The sequence below is a fragment of the Scyliorhinus canicula genome, chromosome 20 (genome assembly GCF_902713615.1).
Source record: "Scyliorhinus canicula chromosome 20, sScyCan1.1, whole genome shotgun sequence".
NCBI lineage: Eukaryota > Metazoa > Chordata > Chondrichthyes > Carcharhiniformes > Scyliorhinidae > Scyliorhinus > Scyliorhinus canicula.
The window spans coordinates 21,745-34,729 of record NC_052165.1 but is presented as its reverse complement, the minus strand read 5'-3'; the positions used below and the strand labels follow the sequence as shown (position 1 = coordinate 34,729).

Here is a 12,985-nt window from a genome sequence, read left to right as displayed (position 1 = left end):
AAGGGCATTTAACACCTATTGTAACTTTAAAATATTGCAATATTAAATATTGTAATTTGAATGGGAGGTAAGAATGTTGAACTCACTCCTACACTTAGTAGAGTCACAGATGCATTTAAGAGAACACCAGGGGTATGCTGATGGGGTGAGATGAAATCGGGTAGAAAGCGTAATCACCAGCATAGAATAACTGGGCTGAAAACAATGTAATTCTGTGTATTGTAATGTAATATGTAGCCTCAATATCTTGCTGCTTTTGTAAAATTTAAACTATTAATTTTGGATCTGCATACAGTTGGCACAGTGGGGAACATGACTGACAATGACATTCCATATGAGATCCAGAGATTGAGACTGAAATGAGGGAATATCCATTCATCCTGAGCACTACCTCATGCCACATACAGGAATTCAGATTTGGGGTGGATATGTTAAGTTTGTTTGCAGAAACCATGCACTTGCCACAAGACAGAAATAATAAAAAACACAATTTAGACACCAAAGTTAATTCTTTCCAAAGAAATCCAAATAGCGTTGCAATCACAACTCACTTTGTGGACAAGGCAAATTCTAAAAATTATCTTGGCATAGAAAGCAATTTATATCTGAAAATTTCCTTCATGTAAGAAATGTAATCGTGTGTCTCCACCATTTTAATAGTTTTAGAAACATTACAGTGACCAATCTGCACATTAAAGCCACAGTTCCTGAGATGAGAGTTTCCATCCAAGCATTTCCTTGTTTGTAATTTAGACTATCTGGCAACGTAATATCTGGTCAGTCCTCATGATCAGGCTGACAATACAATTCCGAGCAGATTTCAATTTTGTATAATATCTCAGAACAGTCCACAACTTCACAGTTCATCCCAGCACATTTTTAAAGTCATTAAGGATTGCACAGAAAGGAATTTCTATCAATTCAAGTTGTAGAAATTGGTTTCACCCTGATGGCATTGCAGCAGATCTGGTAAAAAGCTGAGATGAACTGAGAGCAAAATAGTTCCTTCACCAGTCTTTCTGCACAAAGGTATTTAAAATACTTCATTCTTCCTCAGTCACATCCTTTATTTTCACATCTATATTTTTGTAGAATCTCCAAGCCTTCAGGTTGCAGTTTTTCAACATGGTCCCAAGCTGTTTCCCCGGACCTACCTCATAAGTGTTTGGAAAGTCAGTCCCCTGTTGGCGTTCATACATAGCATGCATTGTTTGTTCCCATTTTACAGGCGATACCAGCTGTTTCACTAGGAGTCGCTGAATGTGCTTACTGTTCATGTATTTTTTGGCATCCACATTGGAGTAGACAGATATTAATGGTTTCTCAATGTTGATTCTCTTCAAGATTTCGTGGAGTGGCTGACTTGCTGATTCCATAAGGCTCGTGTGGAAAGCACCGCTGACTGGGAGCAGTTTTGCCCGCAGAAAATGAAACTTTCGGGAATTCTGCTGCAAATATTTAAGAGCCTGTGTCGAAAAGAAAGTATGTTTTGAGTCTCATCACTGCAGGGTACTTTCAGAATTTTTTGTTATAACAGCCAAAATGTTTATGATTTCAAAGATTAATATTTCTGGAAGTTGGTAAGTCATCTGGTCTGGTTGGTGTATCCCAAGTTGCTGAAAGTAGCAACAATAGAAATAGCAGAGCCAATGGCTACAATCCTTCAGTCCTCTGAATGCAGCCAAAGGACTGGAACATTGCTATTGTTAAATCACTATTCAAGAAAAGAGAAAAGGAAAATCCACAGCCAAACATTGGCGGTAGAAAGTTATAAGAAATCATCATGAACAAGATTAAATTTCATTTGGAGAGACATGGCTTATCAAGTATAGCTTGGATTTGTTAGACAATTGTGACTGACTAACCTGATTGAATTATTTTGTGAAATAATAAGAGAGGGTTGATCAGGATCGTGTGGTTATGTGAACTTTTCAAAGGTATTCAACAATGTGTCACACAATTGCTAAGAAGATGGAAGTCTGTGGATTCTGGGGAAAGTGGTGGATATAAATTAGTTCCAGGAGCACAGGGTAAAGCTGCCTGGTTGTTTTTCAGACGTAGAAATGGTTTGCAGTTGTTTCCCAGGGTTAGTTTTGGCACCATTACTCTTTTCAATTTTTACAAAGAATAGGTGGAATTTTAAGTCCCCATTGCAGGAGGGGTGGAGCTGAAAAATTGCAATAAGCTTTTCAAAATTTTGTTAACTTCAGCGGTAGCAGAAAATCCCATCTGCGGGAGCGGCTGTAAAATTCTGTTGATAGACTTGGATGTACGGAACAAGACTTTAAAGGCTGTAAATGATACAAAACATAGCAGCATGGTAAAGCTTGACAAGAGACTTCAAATGATGAAATGGGGAGAAGCATGAGATTTCAATAAATGACTCCATTTTGAATGAGATGAGAAGAGTAACCTTGGAGTCCATATACACAAATCCTTAAAGGTGGCAGAACAAGTTTATAAAAAGCTTGGATTTATAAGACACAACACCATAAGAAATAGGAGCAGAATTAGGCCACTCAGTCCATCGAGTCTGCTCTGCCATTCAATCATGGCTTACAATTTCTCATCCCCATTCTCCTGCCTTCTCCCCATAACACCTGATCCCCTCATTAATCAAGAACCTATCTATCTCTGTCTTAAAGACACTCAGTGATTTGGCCTCCACAGCCTTCTGCGGCAAAGACTTCCACAGATTCACCACCCTCTGGCTGAAGAAATTCCTCATCTCTGTTTTAAAGGATCGTTCCTTTAGTCTGAGATGGTGTCCTCTGGTTCTAGTTTTTCCGACAAGTGGAAGCATCCTCTCCACGTCCATTCTATCCAGACCTCGCAGTATCCTGTAAGTTTCAATAAGATCCCCCCTCATCCTTCTAAACTCAAACGAGTACAGACCCAGAGTCCTCAACCGTTCCTCATACGAAAAGTTCTTCATTCCAGGGATCATTCTTGTGAACCTCCTCTGGACCCTTCCCAAGGCCAGCACATCCTTCCTTAGATACGGGGCCCAAAACTGCTCTCAATACTCCAAATGGGGTCTGACCAGAGCTTTATACAGCCTCAGAAGTACATCCCTGGTCTTGTATCTGAGCACTTCTGACGTGAATGCTAAATTGCATTTGCCTTTATAACTGCCGACTGAATCTGCACATTAACCTTAAGAGAATCGTGAACAAGGGCTCCCAAGTCCCTTTGATTTCCTAAGCATTTCCCTATTTAGAAAATAGTCTCTGCCTCCATTCCTCCTTCCAAAGTGCATAACCTCACATTTTTCCACATTGTATTTCATTTGCCACTTTATTGCCCACTCTCCTAGCTTGTCCAAATCCTCCTGCAGCCCCCTTGCTTCCTCAATACTACCTTTCCCTCTACAGATCTTTATATCATCTGCAAACTCAGCAACAGTGCCTTCAGTTCCTTCTTCCAGATCATTAATGTATATTGTGAAAAGTTGTGGTCCCAGCACAGACCCCGAGTCACACCACTAGTCACCGGCTGCCATCCTGAAAAAGACCCCTTTATCCCCACTTTCTGCCTTCTGCCAATCAGCCAATCCTCTATCCATGCCATGATCTTACCCTTAATACCATGGGCGTTCAACTTATAAAAACTTATAAACAGAGGAATAGAACACAAAAGAAAAAAATTATCCTAGCAGTTTCTAAACCAGTCAGCTGAGCTGGAGTATTGTGGACAATTCAAGGCACCACATTGCAGATGTGAAGGTCTTAGACGGTGCGACAGAGGTTTACCAAGGTTGAGGAACTTCAGTTATGAGGAGAGGTCGGACAAGCTAGGAATGTTCTCCTAGAATAGAAAAAGCTAGGAGGTTACCGAACATAGATTTCCACGAGAGATTTTGATGGGGTACATAGAGAATAAATGATCTCCGTTGAATGGACCAGAGGTCATAGATTCAAAATAATTGGAAAAAAGATCTCTAGGAGAGATGAGGAGATATGTTTTCACTGAGAGAATTGTCAAGATCTGGAATGCTGTCCCCGAAAAGATGGAGGAAACTGATTGCAAGAGTAATTTTTAAAGGGAGTTAGACAAGTGACTGAAGATGAGGAGGCAATTACAAGGTTATGGAAGCAGCGATGTGGGACTCAGCATGACTATTCTTTCAAAGAGACAGCACAGGTACCGACAGAATGGCCTCCTCCTGTGCAGTATGTTTCTCGGATACCAAACACCCCCACCTACACCGGTATTGACACATTTTTAGGCAGAGCATTTAAATCCAATGAGGTCATCCACAAATCGCCTCAAACTATTCAATTGACGTATGAAGTTGTGGCACTAAAATCATGGAGGAAGAGTAGAAACCACAGCTCCAGGGACCCGGGTTCAATTCTGACCTCGGGTCAGTGTGTGTGGAGTTTGCACTTTCTCCCAGTGTCTACGTGGGTTTCCTCCGGGTGCTCCGGTTTCCTCCCACAGTCCAAAGACGTGCAGGTTAGGTGAATTGGCCATGCTAAATTGCCCTTGGTATCCAAAAAAAAAGGTTGGATGGGGTTACTGGGTTATGGGGATAGGGTTACTCGGTTACGGGAATAGGGTGGAGGTGTGGGCTTAAGTAGGCTGTTCTTTCCAAGGCCCGGTGCTGACTCGATGGGCCGAGTGGGCTAATTCTGCTCCTATATATCTTATGGTCTTAAACTGAACAGTTCAGATCAAGAGCAGTAGCATCAGAAAAGGAACCATTAATTTTGACTCTGAAGCTATATGATCATCCTGATAAAATACAGTATGAATTATTCTACAATTGGAAACAGACACCTAAAATGGCAGTTAGAGGTCACCGAGTGGGCCTGATTTTATGCTCCCCTGCCAGCGAGTTTAGGAACATAGGAACAAGGAGAAATCGGCAATTCAGCCCTTTGAGCCTGCTCCACCATTCAATCAGATCATAGCTGATTTCTTCCTGCACCAAAACCACCTCCTTACCTGTTCCCCATATCCCTTTAACCCGTTTTTAAAATCAGAAAAATATCTATCTCCTTCTTGAAAACATTTAATGACTCAGATTCCACCGCACTATGTGGCAGCGAGTTCCACAAATTCACTACCCTCTGCGAGAAGTAGTTCCTCCTCATCTCAGTTCTAAATCTACCGCCTCTCAGCCTATATCTGTGACCCCTCATTCTAGATTGCCCCAGAAGGGGGAACATTTGGTCTACGTTTATTTATCAATCCTATTTAGTATTTTATATACCTCGATCGGATCCCCTCTTATCCTTCAAAACTCCAGCGACTATAATCCAAACTGTTTAATCTTTCCTCATACGTCAACCCTTTCATCCCAGGAATCAATCTGGTGACCCCCCACTGAACTGCCTCCAATGCCACCACATCCTTCTTCAAATAAGGAGACCAAAACTGGACACAATACTCCAGATGTGGTTTCACCAACACCCTATACAATTGCAGCAACACTTCTCTACTTTTATACTCCAATCCTTTTGCAATAAAAACATTCTACTTATCTTTTTAATGACATGCTGTACCTGCATACTGACTATCTGCGATTCGTGAACAAAGACACCCAGATCTCTCTGCCCAGATGCATCTTAAATCTGATTTCCATTCAGATAATTTGCTTTTCTATTTTTCGGCCAAAATGGATAACCTCACACTTACCCACATCAAACTCCATCTGCCAAATGTTGGCCGAATCTCCTAGTCTATCTATATCTGTCTGTAAAATCTTCATCTTCTCTTCACTGCCTGCTTTCCCACCTATTTTAGTATAATATGCAAATGTTGCTATGTTACAATCTGTGGCTGCTTTCAGATCATTTATATAGATTGTGAACAGTTGAGGTCAGAGGACTGACACCTACGGCACCCCCACTAGTTAGAATTCGCCAGCCATCAAAGGACCCAATTATCCCGATCCTCTGCTTTTTGTCAGTCACCCAATCCTCAATCCAATCAGTACTCTACCCCCAACCCCTGCGATCTCACCTTTTGGATCAGTCTATTATGCAGCAACTTGTCAAACACCTTCTGGAAGTCGAGATATACCACTTCCACAGGTTCCCCATTACCCACCTTGCTGGTTACATCCTCGAAGAACTCAAGCAAATTTGTCAAGCATGACTCACCCTTCTTAAAACCATACTGACAACGGTGGATTGAGCTTTGTCTTTCCAAAAGTTCAGCCATCTCCTCTTTAATGATTGATTCCAGCAACTTCCTCACTAGAGGTCAAGCTAACCGGTCTATAGTTTCCTACTGTTTGCCTCTTTCCCTTTTTGAATAGGGGCATCACATTAGCATGTTTCCAATCCACCGGGATCTTTCCAGAATCCAAGGAATTCTGAAATGTCATAACCAATGCATCCACTATCTCTGCTGCCACCTCCTTTAATAGTAAGAAGTCTTACAACACCAGGTTAAAGTACAACAGGTTTGTTTCAAACACGAGCTTTCGGAGCGCAGCTCCTTCTTCAGGTGAATGGAGAGGTATGATCCAGAAACATTTATATAGACAAAGTCAGCGATGCCGGACAATGCTTGGAATGCGAGAATTTGCAGGTAATCAAATCATTACAGATCCAGAGAGAGGGATAATCACAGGTTAAAGAGGAGTGAATTGTCTCAAGCCAGAACAGTTGGTGGAATTTTGCAAGTCCAGGCCAGATGGTGGGGAGTGGATGTAATGCGACATGAATCCAAGATCCCGGTTGAGGCCGCACTCATGCGTGCGGAACTTAGCTGTAAGTTTCTGCTCGGCAATTCTGTGTTGTCGCGTGCCCTGAACTTTTTCTCCCTTTTACAATTCCTTTTCCTGTCAGAAATATACTTTAATTGAGAGGTATTCAATATCTCCCTGAACATCTGCATTGTTCCTCAACTGTCCTACCCTTATTATTTGTGGCCAGTCAACTTGGGCCAACTGTCCTCTGCGTGGTATAATTACCTCTGCCCAAAGTTAAAACTCTAATATGGCATTCTGTCCTCTTGCTCAATCTGAATTTGAAATTCGAGCATGCTGTGATCACTCCTTCAAAGAGGATCCTTAACGACAAAATTATTCATCAAACCTGAGTTTGAAGGCAGACTGACTCTTTAAATAGAGTGGCTGGCCTTCCCACCGCTCACCTAACCACCCCTGACCCGTCTGAAACTTAAAACAATCTAATACAGTCATTTTCAAACTCAGGGTTGCAACCCACTGGTGGTTGTGGAGCAACCGTTGCGGCGTTCCCGATTGTGGGAAGTGCTCAATCGCCGCGAGTGGGTTTTAAAAATGCCTGCTGCACTTGGCTTTCAAGAATGCAGGCCATCCCATACATGCACGCCCCCACAGGCCCAGGGCCAGTGCGGCAGACAGCCTCCTCCTGACGTCAGCATGCTGTCCCAGGACCAGACTTTTCTAAATCGATGGAGTCTTCCCACCAGAAGCGGAAGCAGAGAGCAGGTCATGCACCACGTGGGTGACTAATGTCGGTCGGTTTGAAAAACACTGAGTTAATAGAACTCTCACTCAAATACCCTTCTCGTACTGATAAAACCAGACTGGGCGAATTTAGCAGTCGCATTAGCAGCAGACGCAAATCCCTCATGATCCGTAAATCCCGAGAAAGTCAAAAACGGAATTTGCGGCAGCGAGATTTCTGATGGTGAGCTTCTGGGGCCCTCCCCGATGTGCATTCAGGTTTCTGACCAAGAGGGGCTTGAACCTGATTTGTTTGAATTTGAATCATTACCATGTACTTAACGTGATTAACTTTGCATCCTTACCTGGGTTCGAACCCCGGCCCTGGGTCAATGTCCATGTGGAGTGTGCACATTCTCCCTGTGTTTGCGTGGGTTTCTCCCCCATGGCCAGAGGCTGCACCAGCCATGCAGGGGGAACGAAGGCGCCGAAGGAAATCAAGGGTCCACAGGATTAATGTGTCCTTCATGGAGCTATTGGACATGTGTCGGAGAAGACTCTGCCTCACCAGGGAAACTATGCAGCATCAGTGTCACTGTGCTGTGGACTTAACCCATATGGTGGTGAAGGACACTAGCTCCCTACGGCTGTGAAGGTCACGACTGCCCTAAAACTCTTCACCATGGGGTTCTTGCAGAGCTCCACAGGTGGCCTGTGAGATATAGCACAGAAATTTGCCCGTAACTGAATCTGTGGGGTCACAGATGTACTTTATGCTGGGGCTCTGGACTTCATATATTTTGACCTGAACCAGGCCCGGCAAAACGAGATGGCCACAGACTATGGAAATATAACTGGCCTGCCACTGTGCAGGGGGCAATCAACTGGCCTGCCACTGTGCAGGGGGCAATCAACTGGCCTGCCACTGTGCAGGGGGCAATCAACTGGCCTGCCACTGTGCAGGGGGCAATCAACTGGCCTGCCACTGTGCAGGGGGCAATCAACTGGCCTGCCACTGTGCAGGGGGCAATCAACTGGCCTGCCACAGTGCAGGGGGCAATCAACTGGCCTGCCACTGTGCAGGGGGCAATCAACTGGCCTGCCACTGTGCAGGGGGCAATCAACTGGCCTGCCACTGTGCAGGGGACAATCAACTGGCCTGCCACTGTGCAGGGGGCAATCAACTGGCCTGCCACTGTGCAGGGGGCAATCAACTGGCCTGCCACTGTGCAGGGGGCAATCAACTGTCCTGCCACTGTGCAGGGGGCAATCAACTGGCCTGCCACTGTGCAGGGGGCAATCAACTGTCCTGCCACCAGTGCAGGGGGCAATCAACTGGCCTGCCACCAGTGCAGGGGGCAATTGACTGCACCCACATCGCTCTCTGCATCCCGTGGTGGAGTCCCCTTCATAAACCGGAAAGGGTTCCACTCCCTCAGTGTGCAGCTGGTATGTGAATAGCTTATACGATTCATGCACCTATGTGCATGTTTTCCAGGAAGCGTGCATGATAGGTGCATCCTCAGCCAATCACAAATCCCTGACATTTTCAAGGGCCACCTCAGGCTGTAGGGATGGCTTATAAGGGTCAAGAGATATTCCCGGAGGTCTTGGCTGATGGCACCAATGTGGTGGCCAGAGTCTGCAGCAGAAGCCAGTTCAATGATGCTCACAGTGCCACCTGATCTATATTCAAGCAGTGCATCAGCCTGTTAAAGATGCAGTTCCGCTGCCTCAACAGGTCCTGTATGGCCTGCCAATGGTGTCCCCAGCCGGTCTCCCGCATTGTGCTGGTCTGCTGTGCCCTATACAACCTGGCTCTGCAGCAGGGTGACAACCTTCCTGAAGATGACCTAGAGGAGCAACAGGTGTCCTCAGACGAGGAGGAGGTCCATGCGAGTATCGAGGAAGAACCGGTTGAGGGTCCAGAGGATGGAGTTCAGACAGGGAAGAGGGTGCACATGGGCAGTGGGGGGCTAGATTTTCCCTCATCGCCTCCTGCTTTATGGAGGTGGACTAGCTTCTTTTCTGATAATGTGAGCCCACTCCCAGGACATTGTGACCCCTCTGCAACCAACCCATGAAGGTGGCTCAGATCTTAATCATCAGGGTGCTGGGGATAGGGAGTCCTCGAGTGCCTGCTGCCCGACAATGTAGGGGGGCAATGATAACTCGCAGCGAGGGATGGTCGGCGATGTTCCTCAGCTGCTGTTCATGCCTGACTCCTGACTGTCTGCTGCCAGCACGCTGACTCCCCAGCTCATGTCTGAGTGGCGTTCTATGCTACATTACTTTGTCCCTTAGCTCTGGAGGTGTGTGTGTGTGTGTGGGTGGGGGGGGGGGGGGGGGGGGGGGGGGGGGGGAGATTAGAGGCTAGGGTCTAGGGTTCACTGAATCATGCCAGAGGCCCACCACTGTGAATGAAACATTCATACAGAGGGCCCAGCCGCCTGGAGGACATTGAAGACCACTGAGAACTGTATTCCGATGGGGAGAAGCACTATGCTACTCGGAGGGGGTATAGAATGTGAGGCATTAAGATAAAGAACAATAACATTTAATTGAGTGACATGCCCAGATTTAACAAGTCACAGTGCCCCCCCCCCCAACTACCTGTGCCTAATTTCACCTATGCCCAAGTTGTGTCCCGACAATTCCCTAGCCTTCTGCACCCTCCCACTCCATGAGGCAGAGGCGCAGCTGGAGTGAGCTCCATAAGTCTCAACATCATCTGCCGCTGCCAGACTTGCTGCCCCCCAGTGTCTGCACCATGGTGTTGAATCCCTCACCAATGATCCTTAGGGACTGAGCCATGCTTTGGAGTTCGGCAGTCATGGATCTGACCTCTTTCTCTAGACTTTCCATGCAGACATCGCCCTTGTACTGTAGGCCTGGCTGCCATGCATCACCAACATGATCTCCTGTGACAGAAGGCTTTCGGACTCCTCCATTTGGCCTTCCAATCGCAGGAGTGTCGCTGACACTCCCATCTGGTATCCCAGATCTGCCATTGCATCCCCGGCAGCTGAGGGGCGAACATGTCCAGAGGCACAACATTTCGCTGGAGCACTGCTGAGTTCTGGGATGCAGCAGATCTCCGACTGTCTGATTCCTGTGATGTTCCTGCTTCCACCTGATGTGATCAGAAGTAGTGCAATAGATAGTGATCCAGAATCCTGCCTGCCACGTTTGCCTACCGAGGTGTGTTTCTCTGCATTATTGGATGGTGTGGATGATAGCTGTGTTGCTTCAGTGTCCTGCTCCAAGATCTCCTCCGAAGTCGTGACAAGGGTGGGCGGTGGAACACTAGAAGGTGAACGGGCCTGTCTCTTTGGGTGATGTTCCTGCAAGGCATGGAAGATGGTTTTAGTACATAACCTGGTCAAGGATTTAGACTACACAGAACTCATTTAGGTTTGGTCATCTGGATGAAGGTACAGTGGCTCCTCACTTGTTTCTTGCTCTCAGCACAGGGCCGATCCTGCTCCTCCCCTGCAAGCTCTTTTCTCATAAGCAATCAGGATCCTCAGCTCAGGAATCCCACCTCCCGTCTTCTCTCGCTCGTGATGGTCATGGACAAGTTTATCCTGCAGGAAGACAAATGGGGATGATGAGTTGGCCACCTGTCGGGTCAGATGTTGATGATACTTGGCAGGTGTGGACACTATCCGTAAGCAGGGAAGGGTTTTGATGAGGAGCAACGGGAGGGTTTGAGGATGCTTGTGTGATGTCGGGTGTTGCGCCTTGTGGGTTGGCAGCTTGTGGGATTCCAAGGTGATGGCAAGGTGGAGTGCAGAGACGAGACAGAAAACACTTAACCAGGCAGAACAAAGTCGGTCAGTTATCTTTTTTCTTCATTGCACATTGTCCTCTTGGGTCAGGTTCCTGGCAGAAACCAGTGATGTGACCGCCTCCCAGGTGGGATTAGTCACTTTGCTGGAGGGCCTCCTGCCAGCCCGAGGGTATATTGTTGGCCGCCTCCTCTCCACGATATCCAGCATATGGATGAGGGCCCCCTCTGTGAATCAAGGAGCTGCTTTCCTCACTGTCACCCTCTTGACTCGAATGAGAGCAAGTGCTCTGGAGCTGTTTAAATGCAGCGAACTGCTCAGATTGCCAGGACGGACAAATCAAATGCTACGTGCCTCAGGCGCGGTGTTTTTCGCATGGGGAAAGAAATTTGATCAAAGTGCCTTAGAACTGCGGCCTGGATGGTGTCGGTAAGGCTGGTGGGTATCGCACTAACTCTTTTGGAAAATCCACCCACTCGTTCACAGAAGCCATTCAAAAAAATTTAAATCCTCTCTGCATTTGATGAACTCTCCCAAGGTTTATTTAAAATATGGCAGATGTCCTACTTGGACATAAAAAGAGGAACGTGCATTTCTCCAGTGCCTGTCACGACATCTGGACATGCCAGAGCAGTAAACAAGGTGTGTTCCGAGTGCAACTATTGTTGCTGCTCTGTCAAGCTCGGTGTAAACAGGGCCCCATGCTCACAATGGATAAGTTGTGCATTGATTTTGCAGCCTGTTTGACAATACAAATTGTGACATGATTTGTCACCCCCACCCCACCCGAGACTGCCCCCACCCCACCAAACACACATACCCTAGTATTCTCTGGATGCACCGTAATTAGAGTAAGAGGCCTAGAAACTGGATAGAATAGAATCCCCCAGAGCAGGGCGGATTGATCCTCCGGAATGCTTGTCTTACTGTTGGCTTATAATGTCGGCTCCCAGTTTAACAACTCCATTTTAAATTTACCAAGTTTTCAAATATCCCCTTTACCCCATCCAGCTCAGACTCCTCTTCATGTCTCTGCAACCTCTTTCAGCCCCTTTAAATAACCTTTTAACACTGTCAAGCTATCTATGCAGCCTCTGCTGAGATAGGATTTCTGTATCTTTGAAAGTCAGGCAAGTATTCTTAATGACCCCAGTTGTCAAAAAACCTTTCCAAATGGAAACAACAAAGTCTAGCAAAAATGCAAAAGCGGCATTGCTCAGGCGTGGCCCAGTCCCAGAGGGAGGTGGCCCAGTCCCAGAGGGAGGTGGCCCAGTCCCAGAGGGAGGTGGCCCAGTCCCAGAGGGAGGTGGCCCAGTCCCAGAGGGAGGTGGCCCAGTCCCAGAGGGAGGTGGCCCAGTCCCAGAGGGAGGTGGCCCAGTCCCAGAGGGAGGTGGCCCAGTCCCAGAGGGAGGTGGCCCAGTCCCAGAGGGAGGTGGCCCAGTCCCAGAGGGAGGTGGCCCAGTCCCAGAGGGAGGTGGCCCAGTCCCAGAGGGAGGTGGCCCAGTCCCAGAGGGAGGTGGCCCAGTCCCAGAGGGAGGTGGCCCAGTCCCAGAGGGAGGTGGCCCAGTCCCAGAGGGAGGTGGCCCAGTCCCAGAGGGAGGTGGCCCAGTCCCAGAGGGAGGTGGCCCAGTCCCAGAGGGAGGTGGCCCAGTCCCAGAGGGAGGTGGCCCAGTCCCAGAGGGAGGTGGCCCAGTCCCAGAGGGAGGTGGCCCAGTCCCAGAGGGAGGTGGCCCAGTCCCAGAGGGAGGTGGCCCAGTCCCAGAGGGAGGTGGCCCAGTCCCAGAGGGAGGTGGCCCAGTCCCAGAGG

The 12,985-nt window shown here is 47.3% G+C and overlaps 1 protein-coding gene across 3 annotated transcripts in view; it reads right to left on the bottom strand.

Moving 5' to 3' along the window:
• Positions 1–617: 617 nt before the first annotated feature.
• The window catches only part of mcat (malonyl CoA:ACP acyltransferase (mitochondrial)), a 33,682-nt gene continuing 21,314 nt past the window's right edge, over positions 618–12,985 (bottom strand). The window contains exons 4-6 of one of the 3 annotated variants that reach the window (XR_005458343.1): positions 10,839–10,974; positions 10,585–10,731; positions 1,281–1,466 (exon numbers count right to left, since the gene is read on the bottom strand). Coding sequence is in view for 1 of the 3 variants with exons in the window: in XM_038780708.1 (XP_038636636.1) it covers positions 1,044–1,466 (423 nt within the window). In the remaining 2 variants the exon portion in view is untranslated. The other 2 variants (XR_005458344.1, XM_038780708.1) reach the window with 2 other exon arrangements.